This window comes from Nicotiana sylvestris, chromosome 3 (genome assembly GCF_000393655.2).
Source record: "Nicotiana sylvestris chromosome 3, ASM39365v2, whole genome shotgun sequence".
In the NCBI taxonomy this organism is placed as follows: domain Eukaryota; kingdom Viridiplantae; phylum Streptophyta; class Magnoliopsida; order Solanales; family Solanaceae; genus Nicotiana; species Nicotiana sylvestris.
The window spans coordinates 182,697,739-182,712,441 of NC_091059.1; the positions used below are offsets into that span (position 1 = coordinate 182,697,739).

At 36.2% G+C, this 14,703-nt stretch overlaps 1 protein-coding gene across 2 annotated transcripts; it reads right to left on the bottom strand.

Moving 5' to 3' along the window:
* Positions 1 to 4,847: 4,847 nt before the first annotated feature.
* LOC104240177 (uncharacterized) lies at positions 4,848 to 10,158 on the bottom strand. 2 transcript variants are annotated; one of them, XM_009794954.2, is made up of 7 exons: positions 9,704 to 10,158; positions 8,127 to 8,271; positions 7,251 to 7,511; positions 6,735 to 6,816; positions 5,971 to 6,167; positions 5,512 to 5,599; positions 5,296 to 5,418 (listed from the first exon to the last, which is right to left on the bottom strand). In XM_009794954.2, the coding sequence occupies exons 1-6, from the start codon at positions 9,976 to 9,978 to the stop codon at positions 5,558 to 5,560; spliced, it is 1,002 nt and encodes a 333-aa protein (XP_009793256.1). In that variant the 5' UTR covers positions 9,979 to 10,158; the 3' UTR covers positions 5,296 to 5,418; positions 5,512 to 5,557. The 2 variants fall into 2 exon arrangements, with proteins under 2 accessions (XP_009793255.1, XP_009793256.1); XM_009794953.2 differs by lacking the exon at positions 5,512 to 5,599 and having other exon boundaries at positions 4,848 to 5,418; positions 9,704 to 10,152.
* Between the last annotated feature and the right edge of the window lie 4,545 nt (positions 10,159 to 14,703).

Sequence of the window (14,703 nt, forward strand, 5' to 3'; positions counted from 1 at the left end):
ATACGCTGGGCAACAATGGGGAGAGGAAGAACCAGGAAAATCATGACGGCAATTCAACTAGGTAACATCACGGAAGTTGGTAAACCACAAGGAGTAGAGGTACAAGGAAGAGACGCGTGTTACAGTCAAAAATCCAATAGAACAGTGGCCGCCATTGTCTGCCATAAAGGAAGCTCTGAAAACTCCACATGCAACAAGTCCTGTAGTGAGGAATGAGAAGAAAATAGATAATTCTGATTCGTTAATATGAGAAGGAGGATCAAATCAAGGAAAAAGTGTCATGCAAGCAAAACACAGTCCAATTCAACAAATTGAAGAGGTCATGGGGAAATCAAATAAAACAGGAGATGACAAAGGGATAAACGAAGGGAAATCGAAAGAAGTTAAAAATCAAAGTGCAATAACAAAGGAAAACCAGAAGAATTAGGCGAAATTATTTGCGGGAAACAAAATGGTGGCAAAAGGTATGGATCTCAGATTTATTGCACCGACTATTAAAAATGGAGAAGTTATGGTAGAATTATGTGAAGAAAAGATGGTAGAGAAGATAGTGGAGTGGATGAGAGCGCCTTAATCCTTTATGTTGTTGGAACTACACCAACAATTGGAGCGATGGAGAGATTCATTGCTTCGGAATGGAACTTCATTGCTAAAACCTAAGGTCTACTATCATAATGAAGGGTATTTCATTGTTAGATTCAATTCTATGGAGGATAGAGATGAGGTATTGTATTCTGGACCTAATAAGTTAGGGAATAAGCCGATAATTGTGAAACCTTGGACAGAATATTTCGATTTCAGCAAGAAAGTCCTACAAACTATTCTTGTGTGGGTGAAATTTCCAAATCTTCCTTTGAATTGTTGGGGAATGATAACATTGAGCAGGATCAGTAGTAGATTAGGAACTCCGATGTATGATGATGCTTGTACTACCCAACTGGACAGAATCACCTATGCATGAGTGTTGATTGAGATGGATGTCACAAAGGAACTACTAAAGTTCATTAAGGTAGCTGATTCAACAGGGAAGGAATTTAGTCAAAGAGTGGAATATGATTGGGTACCAGAATTTTGTCAAAGTTGTAGACAAATTGGGCATAGATATGGAGAACAACAACCACAGAAGACTAAGGCAAAGCAACAAAAGCAGAGACAAGTATGGCAACCAAAGGAGAGGAACAATGATAAGGATGAGCAGCAAATAGCAGCTTCTGAATAGAGTGATCAAGTGGCAAGAAGTGATGATGTAAATAATACAATAACTAGTCCAACTATAAGGGCTGAGTGTCGTGAGGAAGGGGGATGAAAAAAGCCAACAAGGAAATCCATAAGTAGGAGCAAGGAGAAAATTAGAGAAGATGCAATAGATATATTAAGTGGTTTTAATATATTAGCTGAATCTGGTTTGCAACTAATGAATCTAAGGCAATTGGGAGAAGGAACAAGTGGACAAAGAAGACTAGAAGAGGTGGATGGATACACACAGCCTATTTTTATTCCAGTATGAGGTTGGTTACATGGAATATTAGGGGTCTAAACAAGATCCCAAGACAAAAAGAGGTTAGGAAGTTTTTAAGGAGCAATAAGGTGAGTATGATGGCAATACTAGAACATACGGTGAAAGAACAGAAGGCTAATCAAACTACGAAGAGAATTACTACAGATTGGGAATGGGCAGTAAACTATGAATTTAGTAGTAAAGGGAGAATATGGCTAGTATGGTATGGGAAGGAAGTGGAGTGTGTGGTAAAGGAAAAATTAGAACAGTTTATTCATGCTAATGTACTGGTTAAGGACATGAATATGAAGTTTGATTTCATAGTTGTCTATGGCTTGCATACTGTGGAGGATAGAAGGAAATTGTGGATGGACCTACTACAAATTAAGAGTAATATACATGAGGCATGGTTAATCATGGGTGACTTCAATGCTATAAGGTCTAAGGAGGATAGACCAATAGGGAACCCTGTGCAAGAAGGAGAGGTGAAGGATTTCAACAACTTTGTTAATGATGCTATGTTGACTGAAATGAGAACAAATGGTAGAGAATTCACCTGGACAAACGGCAACACATACAGTAGAATTGATAGGGCTTTAGTGAATGATAAATGGATGCTGACAATGCCTCAATTAGAGGTGTGGGTAATGGATCTGGGGTGCTCAGACCATTCACCTTTGAACATTACTTTTATAAACAAAGAAGAATCAGGACCTAAACCTTTCATGTTTCTGAACCATCTTGTTGATCATGAAGATTTTCTAGAGATAGTTAATAAAGCTTGGATAGGAGGATGGACATGGGACAAAATGAAAGATGTCTGGGAGAAATTGAAAAGGGTAAAGATAGCAATGAAGAAGCTAAATGTTGAGGAGTACAATTCTGTAGGAGGAAGAATTGCAAAATGTAGAGAACAACTTTGTATATTGCAGGAACAAATGAGAAAACCAGGCCAACCAAGTACTATGACATTAGCTGAAAAAGAGACAAAGTTTCAACTGGAAAAATGGATAAGGGTGGAAGAGAGCATTTTAAAGCAAAAATCAAGAATACAATGGTTGAAACTAGGAGATGGCAACAATGCCTACTTCTATGCAAGTATGAAGAATAGAAACTCCCAAAATAAGATACAGAAGCTGACAAGAAGTAATGGCACAGTGACACAAATAAAGCAGGAGATGGAGGATGAGGTAATGAGCTTTTACAAACAACTATTAGGAACAGCAGCAGAAAAGATACCAGCAACTAACACAGCAGTAATGAGAGAAGGACCAATGGTCAATAGACAGCAGCAAAGGCAGTTGATAGTAAGTGAAATAAAAGAGGAAATACATAGAGCATTGATGGGAATTAGTGACAACAAGGCGCCAGGATGTGATGGATTTAATGCACTATTTTTCAAGAAGGCTTGGCTGGTGGTTGGAGAAGAGATCAGTGAGGCAGTGAGGCAGTTCTTCTCAGAGGGTAAGTTATATCAACCAATCAACTATACTACAGTGACATTAATTCCTAAGGTTCCTAATCCAACTAGGGTGGCTTAGGCCAATTTCTTGATGTACCATTCTCTACAAGATAATCTCAAAGGTACTAACAAACAGACTGCAGGGTGTATTGAATGACATTGTAGATGAAAGTGAATCAGCTTTTGTACCAGGGAGATTGATCAATAATAACGTATTGATGAGTCATGAACTTGTCAAAGGGTATAGCAGGAAGGGCATATCTCCCAGGTGCATGTTAAAAGTTGATATGAGGAAAGCATACAATTCTATTGAATGGGATCATATGGAGCAGGTGTTAAGGAGTATACAATTGCTAGGTCAGTTTGTAAATTGGATTATGATATGCATGAGAAGTGTATCATATTCCATAGGCATCAATGGCCAACATTCAGTACCCTTTAAAGCAAGGAAGGGATTGAGACAAGACGATCCATTATCTCCCTATCTGTTTGTTTTGGCTGTGGAATATCTTACAAGGTTGTTGAAGACTCTAAGAAGAAATCCATATTTTAACTTTCATCCAAAATGTGGTTCAGCTTAGCTTTGCTGATGACCTCTTATTATTCTGCCGAGGTGATTATGTGTCTGTGAAGATGTTGTATCAGTGTTTCCTAGAGTTTTCACAAGCTTCAGGTTTAATTGCAAAACAGAAAAAATTTCCATTATATTTTGGTGGGGTTCAAGAAGATATTCAACAGGAGATTTTGAATATGCTGGGTTTTACCAAAGGGACACTCCCAGTGAGATATTTGTGAGTACCTTTGAGCACTAAAAGGATGACAATGATACAGTACCAACCTTTGCTTGAGAAGATGGTAGGGAGAATCAAGACATGGACTGCTAAATTCTTAACGTATGCAGGAAGAGTGCAACTTATTAAAAGTGTACTATTTTCGATCCAAGTATACTGGTCTCAAATCTTCTTACTTCCTAAGAAGCTTATACAGCTAATTGAGAGTATATGCAGGAAGTTTCTATGGACAGGAAATGTGGAGAATACAAAGAAGACTCTCATAGCATGGGACAAGCTGTGTTACCCAAAGGTAGCAGGTGGTTTGAACTTGATGGATATAGGCACATGGAACAAGGCTGCAATGTGAAAACTACTATGGAATCTGTGCAAAAAAAAAAAAGACAAGCTATGGGTACAATAGATTCATGCCTACTACAAGAAATGCAATCCTGGTTGGGGGACTGAACCTAAGCAGGCTTCATAGGTGATCCAGAAAATTTTCAAAGCTAAGAAGTACTTTGAAGAAGCTGGCTATTCAGAAGAAGATGTACTCAGAATGCAGAACTTCAAAGTGAAAGATATGTACCTGAAGAAAAGAGAAGAATACAACAAAGTGACATGGAGAAAGATCATTTGGAACAATGCAGGTTTACCAAAATGGATCTTTGTGGGATACTTGGCAATTCACAGACGACTTCAAACGAGAGATAGACTGAAAGTTTGGGGCTGTGTTGAAGATGAGACATGTCCATTATGCAAGGCAGAGGTAGAGAATATTGACCAATATTGATATGCTAATATGGATGAAAATGGATAGGCCAGTTATAGACTGGAAGCACGAACTAAAATGGGCTGAGCAATATTGCTATGGAAAAAATGCAAAGGCTGAGATATATAGAATGGTATTGATTGGAAGCATATACCACATTTGGCAAGAAAGGAACTCAAGAATTTTCAAAAAAGTTGAAAGCAATGTTGAAGCAATTACAAGGAGCTTAGTACGAGACATCCATGGCAGAGGAAGTGCTAAGAAATGTCTGGAGAAAAGGTTGAAAGAGTTGAATTCATATCCTATTGTTTAGACTAATGTATAGATAAGGATATAGAAAGCATAGAAAGAATTAGTAGCTTAGTCCGGGATGTATGTCCAGAACAAGCTACATAAAAGTTTTGTAAATTTGTTACTTGATAATAAAAGTTTTAGTTACCAAAAAAAGATAAAAATATGCACAACTAAATTCTTAATCAATAAGTGACATTTGAGCAGGCGAAAGCACATTTAAACCAGATATAAATATGCACAACTAAATTCTTAATCAATAGGTGACATTTGAGGAGGCACACTGGAGCTCATCTTCACGAGTCATCCTACATTCTTCACATCTCTGAACCTCTATCGGGCTAAATCTCTGTAGGCATTTGCTTCTCAAAGCATTGCGCTTCACAAGCTTACTCAGTATACATGCCATGGCAACCTTTGCTCCCAAGTTAGAGAGCCCTCTAGACATGCAGATTGCACCACCCAAGAGCAACAGCATATTTGGCACCACGTTCTTTAATGGCTCTTTTGTTTGCTCCCTCGTACTGCATTCATGTGAAACTCCACAGCAATAGTCACTATTTGTGCAGGTTTCTGGATTGATTAAGCTCCTTGTGTGGTTTAAGGCGTCCAATCCAAGTGGAACCTTCATTTGACAAGAGGGGGAAAAGGGTTAGGAAAGGAAAGATCAAAAACCATGTCAAAAAGACAAACATTTAGGGTTAGAAACTGGCACTACCTTTCGTCCAGATTATACATTATTCTACTGGTAATGAGAAAGATAATTACTCCAGGTATGCAATAATAGCAGCACACTGTCCTCGTACCTGCTAATCATTTTTGGAGGAAGGGAGGCCACATTGAAGTAATAAGGGAAATTGACTTTGAGAAGGAAGATGCTTCTATTTCTTCTTCTTCATTTTTTGATGAAGTAAGGTGTTCCATTAAAAAAGCATCAAGAAGATGCATAGTTACATAGTTAGAGGAGGCCTAGTTACAAAGGCAAAAACAAAAAGGAGAAGCTAGGCCCTATACAAAGTGTCAATCTAGGACAAGAGTACTAACAAAGTCTAAAATGGAAGATGCTTCTGTTTCTCTCACTGCCAAATTTTTTTTATGTCTATTTTATTTAACTTTCCTATTCCTAAAAGAATAGTGAAAGTCCCGTTAAGAACTTTAAAAGAAGTATAGCTCTGACCTTTTGAATTAACGTGACGGCACTCACATCTGAAGTCAATTGAGAATGATCAAGGGTAGAGTATTGACGAAGTGCATCATCCATTTTACAGATATAGTTCCATATGCCCTTTGCAAAGGCTAGTTTTGCCATTTCAACATTCAGACCAGCATCTTCTTGGTGTACCATTTGGATCTCACAGGCATTCCTACCAGAAACTGAAAGCAACTTCACAAGGAAACAACTCAGTACTGCACCACCTTTGAATCCTAAAAGTGCTAGTAAAAGGAATCATTATATTTATGTTTATTCCAATGCCTGATAGAATTATGAATTTTACACCAAGACCATGCACAAAATTAATTTTTATTATAAACTAAACGTTCTTAATTTCTTTTTCTTTTTTCTTTGGTAAGTAAATTAAACATTTTTCTCTTTTACATACAGTTTAGACTTGACAATGCTAAGGAAAAGGCGTGACAAAATCTTTCCTTAGCATGACCACATATCTTGACAGTGATATGTTCCTCAGTCATGACTAAACCGCGATATACCTACAACCCAGAAATGTTTTGAGTGCTGCTTCATGTAGTATCACAAGGCCCTGAAAACATATAGCCTAAGATGAAACAAATAATTAAACATTTAAAAGGGAAAAGCTCACATGAAGTCTAAATTCACAGAATGTGTCATGATCCCACCTATGTTTATGCTGTCAAGAGATGCTTAAATCAGTTTTTATTGCAAGAGGAGAAATAATAACAAGGAAAAAATCAAAAACCTGCCTTTCTTGATTCTCCAACCAGATCTAAAGAGCCCAACCCTGACATACTTCTTCCTTCTTTGTGCCGAAGGATATTCACATTCCTACTAGCAGTAAAATGCCAAATTTTTTAGCAGACATAATAAATAAACTAAGATATATGTGTAACGGGCAAAATAGAAACAAGAAAAAATATAATGCTGAGTTGCAACACATGAATGATTGAAACATATGTAAATAACCTCATGCAAGAACACCAACCGCTTCTTCCTTTAATCTCTTACTTTTTTGTGCAGGGAGGGAGTTTCCAGATTCATCAGAAGAATTTTTCAATCTAAGGTAATTTAGAGGGACTCTTTCGGAAAGGATCGTCTTTCTTAATAAGTTCTCACTGCAATATTTACATGAAATAACAAGATAACTGTGTAATTTGGGAGACATAGCACCATCAAAAAAAATATCGAGAGAGAGTTGTGTAGGGCGGCGAGTCAGTTCTACGAGATCTTGATGTCCAACAATGTTGAACTTTATTAAGTACCTTGGTAAAACAGTAGAAGGATCCATCATTGGCTTCCCACACTCTCCAAGCTAATACGTACTCTCTTGGAGTCAATAGCGGAAACTTTTTTATCATGAGGCCAATTTCAATTCCACTGCTAGTATCCACCTGCAACTGCTTATGCTCAATCAAGGTTTTGTCCCAAACTTTCCGGAAATCATTGTCCATGTAAAAATCTCTTAGCATCTCGACAGAGCAATTCTCAAATACAGTTACACTTAGATATTTAAGAGGTGCATCCTGAAGCATAAAAGAGATAAAAACCGAATATCATTACCTCATTACTGACACAGATAGAAATAACTTTTTTTCCACAAATCAGACAGCGCTAAGATTTAATAAATAAATATAGTTAAAAGCAAGTTAATCCAGATACTTTGTATCACTTAACTTAATACAAAGAGCCATTAAACAGAAGGTGAAGCCATTATTGCACAGCAGTAGTTACAAGTAGTCATGCATACATAAATGCATGCACTTCCATGCTCATACAGGCCTGCAAGTGTTGTACTATGTTCATTGACACTATTCAGTCACTTTAAATCCTTTAGAAGTATTCAGTGGCAGCATTTCCACCATGCGGTTACTCCATTTCTTTTAAGAGTTTCAAAGGCACATAAGTATGTTAACAAAAGGTGAAAGAATTACTTCTGTGATCAATAGTTCACCTAATGGACACTTTTCTGCTGCTTTAAAAGTTGAGTTTACTGATAGTTTCAGCCATTAAGGATAAAATATGTTTACTACACTGAATTCTGTGAAAGTAGGCAATTCAGCAAGTCCCTAAGAGATAAAAGCACAGAGAAAAACCATAATAGTAAGAAGACGGTACATAATGAGAATCTGAGCAACCACCTTCTGCTTACAACACCGTGCATAGTAGGAAAGACGATCTGTTCTCCGGTTAATGACATCTTCCCATTTCTCGTTAGCATGGAACTTCATATTTATGTCGTCAATCAAATTCTTCAGATCTAGTTCAGATATCACTGTAGTGATCCTGAGGAGATACAAGGATGTTAAAAAAAGGAGAATATTAAATGAGAGATTATGGATTTAGTTTTTGGATATAGTGGAGCTCAGTTGTTTTTCCTTTCTGCTATATACGCTATACCTGCGCTATTTCTTATCTGCACTAAGAGGATCATATTATTTTCCCACATAGTTACCTTCAGCTTCTCACCCTAAGATACCTCCAGAATGTCAACAGAGCATCCAAAGAAAACTTTATCTCAAAAAAGACATCCAAAGAATGAACTGCACTAACTTAATGCTTTAATTAGATTAATCGACAATCATCATGGTAAATAAATGTGCATGCACAGATAACTAGTGTCTCATTTATATTTTTTGCTTAGTAAGGTAATTTAACTAGTGTTTCATTTATTGAAAAGGAGAAAAACTTGTGTAGAAGAGGTACACAACTCACTAGGAGCCGTACCAATATGTTGCTCTTCAAATGAGCATCTAATGGCTTATACCTCTTCCTCAGAGACTGGGTACACCAAAAATAAACAAAAAAATTAAAATGTTAAATATTTTTGAGAAGGTATCTTTATTTCCTCTAAAAACCATATATTTGTCTCCCAAAATTGTCCGCTTCACAGCATGTGGGATGAATTTCCCAGACTTGTACCTCTTCCTCAATCCTTTTCCTCTCTAACTCCACATCAGTTCCTTAACTATGCTCGTCATGATCAAGGCAATTTCTAAGACCAGGCTTTAAATCCCATTTTACATACTTTTTTTTTGATGAAGTGTCCCATAGTTTAGATACTATTTTGCGATGTAGCAACAAGAATTGTGTCTTCCCCAGTCTCTTTACAAAGAAATCGCCAATTAATGTGTGGCATTCTCCTGAGATTATAATTTACACTGCAAGAATTTTTAGTCTAAGGGGAATTCCCAAAACCACTATTTTTAGCAAGTTTATTGGTTCGCAACCCAACTTAAATTTTTCATGGAATAGGTGTCATAGCAAGTACTGATAAAAGAAAAGGTGTCATAGCAAGTAGCCATCAGGATATACAAGGGAGCCATGCACATTCCTTAATCCACTAAAAATTAAAATCAAGCAATTGAGTAGCAAAAAGGGCCGTTTTGCAACCAATCTCTATTTATGGTACTAATGAGCTGAGAAACTAGTGAATCCTGGTACTAGTAGGGTACGTGAAAACTACGCCTAATAGTTACACCAATACAACAACAACAACAACAACAACAACAACAACAACAACAACAACAACAACAACAACAACAACAACAACAAAAAAAAAAACCAAATAACGTTGAAATTTCATCAGAAAAATGATACAGTTAAACGCTATTGCATCTTTCTCTTTCGAAACAACAATAAAAAGAAATTCATTATTTTTTTCTACGATTGAGCATAAACTTACAATCAAAACAATATGAAAAGAAGAAGAAGATACCGGACATCAGAAAGAGCAGAAGAGGGAGAGACATCAGGATAACTGTTGGATTCGGCATGTGGACGCGCAGAAGGTTGTTCTCTAAATTGGAAGGCGGGTACGGGAAATCGAAGACGAGAGTTTAGCAAATGACATATCAGTATGATCACTATAACAGCTAGGGTATAACCGTAGGTATACGAAGTCAGCGTCCATCCGTTTCCTCCTCCATCAATCTTTTCTCTCCAAAATTTTGATACTACTGGTGAGAACCAAATCGCAATCGCAGCGCACATTCTCCAATTGGAACTGGTCAGCCTAGTAATTCCCGTCCTCCGCAGACCTACCAATTTCTATAGCATCGCTCTCCGGCAACTCCCCTTCTATCTCTAGCGCTAGCAGTTTCCCGTAATAATAAATAATATAATATAATAAATGAAATTAATAGGAGCAAATAAAAGAAAAAGTTTCGCCCGTACAAATTGGATAAACCCATCTGCAGGTAATGTTTTGGGGAAAAATTATCAAAATGGTCCTCAATATATTAAGGTGATTTAATTCAGTCTTTTACATATCACTCTTAACAGAAATAGCCCGTATATGTACGTAAAAGGCAGTTGCATTTGATCCTAACTCCTAAAACCAACAGATTTTTTAGAATTTGCTGTAAAATTAACACTTTGGCCACGTGCACCTCACATGAATTTGGAAAACAAGGGAGTAATATTTGTTCCGGTTAAAAGCTTATTTCCCTTTTTTCGATATTCCCCTAATAGCCCGTTTGGCTTTGAGAAGTGCTTTTTTTCAAAAGTGTTTTTCTCAAAAGTATTTTTGGTGAGAAGCAGTTTGTGTTTTGCTAATTAGTTTGAAAAACACTTCTAAGCAACAAGTAGTGTTTGGCCAAGCTTTAAAAACTGTTTCTAAGTGTATTTTTCTCAAAAGTGCTTCTCAAAAAGTGCTTTTGGAGAGAAACTACTTTTTCTGCTTCTCCAAAACTGCTTCTGCTTCTCCTCAAAAGCACTTTTTTTCCTTCCAGAAGCTTGGCCAAACACCTCAAATTGAGGCCAAAAGTGCTTTTGGCAAAAAAAAAAAAAAAGCATTTTTGGCCCAAAATAAGCTTGGCCAAACGGGTTATAAGAAAGATTTTATCTCATCTCTATCGCTTTCTCAATAGCTAGTACTAGAGGGTATTTGGATGGGCTTAAAAGCTGGTCAAACTAGCTTTTAAGTACTTTTTAAATTTTTGGAATGTTTGGCAAACAAAAAAGTTGCTTAAAAAATGCTTAAAAAAGCCAAAAGCAGCAATTTGGCTGACCCCAACTTTTTTTATTTTGGCTTAAAAGCCGTTTTAGTTTGACCAATAAAATTACTCTCTTGTCCCTAATAAGTTTTTATAAAACCAAAATTATCCTCAGTCAAATAAAACTTAAAATATTGTACTTCTCTTATTTCCTTCACTTTGAAGACCGCCGTTCCTCAAATCATCTTCATCTCTGCTTCATCTTCTTTTTGAAATACTAATTAAAGCTTTTTTGTTTCTTATACTACTTTAACGTCTTCAGAAATACTAATTATATTTCCTCTCATCTTCTCTCTTTTTTGTTTTTGTTGTTTATATATACCACTGGTTGACAAAAGAAGTTGATGAAAATTTAGCTACTTGTCTTGCATGAGTGCTTCAGTTATGGTTTTGAGGATTAACAACATCAGAATAGTAGCTACATTTCATGATTCCTAGCCAGTTAGTTAACTTTATGTTTCCATTTCAGTTAAATGGAGAGTTTGAACTTTAACAACTTGGTATTTTAAATAGGTTGAGACTTTTATGGAAGTTTACTTGATTGAAAGTGGTGAAAAAAATGAGCATTCAAGAATTATATTTATAAAAATTATCTAAAGTAATCAATTAAATTGAAATTAAGTTAAAATATAAATTATTTTTTATTTACATTAATTCATAATTAAATATATTATAATAATCAGCTCCTTTATAATGCTAACAACTTTAAGGATATTTTTGTCTCTTTAATAGAAAAAAGTGCTTACCGACACTTGTTTGCCAAACACTTCAACAGTTTTTTTTAAGTTTCAGCACTTTTATCCAAACAGGTAATTGCTTATTTATAAAATAAGTCCCAGCACTTAAAAACTGCTTTTAAGCACTTGTGCTTAAAAGTCATTTTTTTAAGTCAATCCAAACGGGCTCCTAATAGGGATGGGCGTTCGGTCGGTTCGGTTCGGTTATTTGGTTTTCGATTTTGTAAAAATAGTAATCGAAATCGAATTGAAATAAGTCCGGTTCAGTTCGATTTTCTAATTTCGGTTCAGTTTATTTCGAATCGATTTTTGGTTAGAATATTATCATATTAGGCTCCTTCTATGTAATTATAGGACAAGCGAATTTGTTGTTTTATTTTTCAAAACTTCGGACTTCTTGGAAATACTGTGTATATAAAAAATAAAAATAAAAAGACTAAGCTTTGCACACTATTATGGATAATAAAATTCAAATACAGTGCAAATTATAAGTCTGTGTGAAATCCTCCAGGTATACTATCATATATGCGATGGAAGTTTTAATAGAGTGAAAGTCTTTAAGATTTGGAAACTGATGGACTTACTTATTTGGGTTGGGTCTTTGATGGATTGAGCCTAATAGTATTAATTTATTACATATGGACTAAGCCTATATATAACTTAAAGAATCTATATGCTAATAATTCGATTTTTCAGTTAATCGAACCAAATAAACTAATAACCAAAAATCGAACCGAAAAACTGAAATTTTAAAATTTTAAACTGAAACTGACCGATAAAACTGAATAACTGAAACCGAACTAAAAATATCTTCGGTTCGATCGGTTTTTTCGGTTCCAACCGAAATATGTTCACCCCTAGCTTAGCGAAATTTGCATTTATGAGATGTTCACTATCCTATCAAAAAGCATTACAAGACCATACATACCATATAAACATCTACTTCATCTATTCAACTCTCTCATATATCTTTCAAACATTTCAATCGCCCTCACTAACTTCTGAGTTCCTTCCTCCTCTATACTCTTCTCAATTGCACCTATTTTCTCCCATAATTTTATATCCTCCTTCACATCAATTGTCATTACATCAACAATCACCGTCGAATAATTTCTCCTGAGGTACGCATCATCCATATATAGTGACAGTTATTTCTGAAACAAAATCGTTGGCACTGCTACAATCGAACAAAGGATAAATAAGAAAAAATAGAGAGGTTTTCTCAAATATAAAGAAAGGTCATAGGGTTCGTAGTGGTCACCGGATAAGTTTCAGACACCTAATCTTTGATAGAAAAAAAAATATTATGGACAGAGAGGGAAGAAGGAACAACATGTGAGGGGTTTAGAGGAAGAAGAAGAAGAAGAAGAAGAAGAAGAAGAAGAAGAAGAAGAAGAAGAAGAAGAAGAAGAAGAAGAAGAAGAAGAAAAGGGGTAAAGGAAAGTTTTACATTTTGTTTTCAACAAATTAGAGGGGTTTTTTTAATTAAAAAATATTATTGTATAGGCCAAAATCTGCCCTAAGAGAATTTAGCGTAAAGCGGCATTAAGGAAAAAGATGCGGTCGAGGTCAAGCAGGAAGCAGTGGGATTCGTGGCTGGGATGTCAACAATGGTCGAGGTTGAGTAGAACAGTACCAGCTAGTTTTTATAATAAGATAGTAAAGAGAATATTTGTACTATTAGGGTTTGTTAGGGATATGTCTCATATAAATAGAAAGAGAGACAATATTGTAGGACAGGTAACATTGACTTGATAAGAACACTTTTCAGAAGAAGATTCATTCTCTCTAGCAAAGATACAAACTTTACATTTTGCAATATTCTTGCACACATTATCCCGCATCTCTCTATCAGATCCGAGAATAGTTCTAACATCCGAGGATTTGTCTGTCATTCATTATTGTCAGAAGGAACAATCATCCACCTCATTCGTTTTTGGGTGAATCGTTTTTCCTATTTACATTAATACCATTTATTGCTATTTATTGCTTCATATCCCTCCATTATTGCTCACATCTTTTAGAATATTAAATATTCATTACTTTTAGTTTCCCACTGACTTTATCTCACATAATTCATGCCATTAAATTCTAAATCTAGGAATATTATCATTAACTAGATTTAACCCCTCATTACATAAAATTGAATAGTCTAATAGAAAGTTTATATTTTTCGGTCAAATAATTTGGCATCGTCTGTGGGAATTGCCTAATTAAATTTTTAGTTTCTTCTAGATCTACAACTAGCACGGATTGCTAACCAAAAAACAACAAGAACAAAATTCCTTTTTCTTTCTTGTACGCACCGATCTGATATGGAAAGTAACGGAGAAGAAAGAACGAGGATAATGGGCGACCTCACAACCAATCTCTTGAACACCATCAATGAGGTTTCTGAGATGGAAGGCGATGATATAACGCCTAATGCCTCGCTCAGGCAAGGTAGGTCACCTCTCCCTCACGGCAGTATCGCAACGTCCCGCGGTAAAGGAGCTTTCACATTTGTGATGGAAAAGACACCACCGGTAGTCAAAAAGCTCCTTGAGGCTTGGCTAACTGACATGCTAACCAGCATCCTCCACAAGACCGCCCAGGATACAGTCATAGAAAATGCAAGGACTTGCGTTACACCAACAACAGTCGAGCAGCATGGCCCTTTCCCTACTCCAATGACATATATTACTCACGACATTGTTAATAATGCAGGAGGCGACACCCACACAGCCATTTTGAAAAATATGGAGGAAATGGAGAACGAGAACATAATGCTTCAGGACCAACTGAGAGAACACCAAGAAAGGGTCGACAAAATACCGGGTGCCCCAAAACTCTTACCAAAGAGAGATGTTGGTCGGTTTGTCGAGCAATCATATAGTGATGAAGCCGCCCCGCATGCCTTACCAAAGACCTTCAAAATGCCATCGTACCTAAAAATATATGAAGGTACGACCGATCCCAAAGACCATGTGACTCACTATATCACC

What these genes read in the sequence shown, in the direction of transcription:
- LOC104240177 (XM_009794953.2), bottom strand. Translation starts at nt 9,978, where the DNA reads ATGTGCGCTGCGATTGCGATTTGGTTCTCACCAGTAGTATCAAAATTT. An exon ending in CACGGTGTTGTAAGCAGAAG is followed by an intron (nt 7,512 to 8,126) that starts GTGGTTGCTCAG and finishes TTTATGCTTCAG; the next exon opens with GATGCACCTCTTAAATATCT. An exon ending in CCGTCACGTTAATTCAAAAG is followed by an intron (nt 5,419 to 5,970) that starts GTCAGAGCTATA and finishes TGTCAAATGAAG; the next exon opens with GTTCCACTTGGATTGGACGC.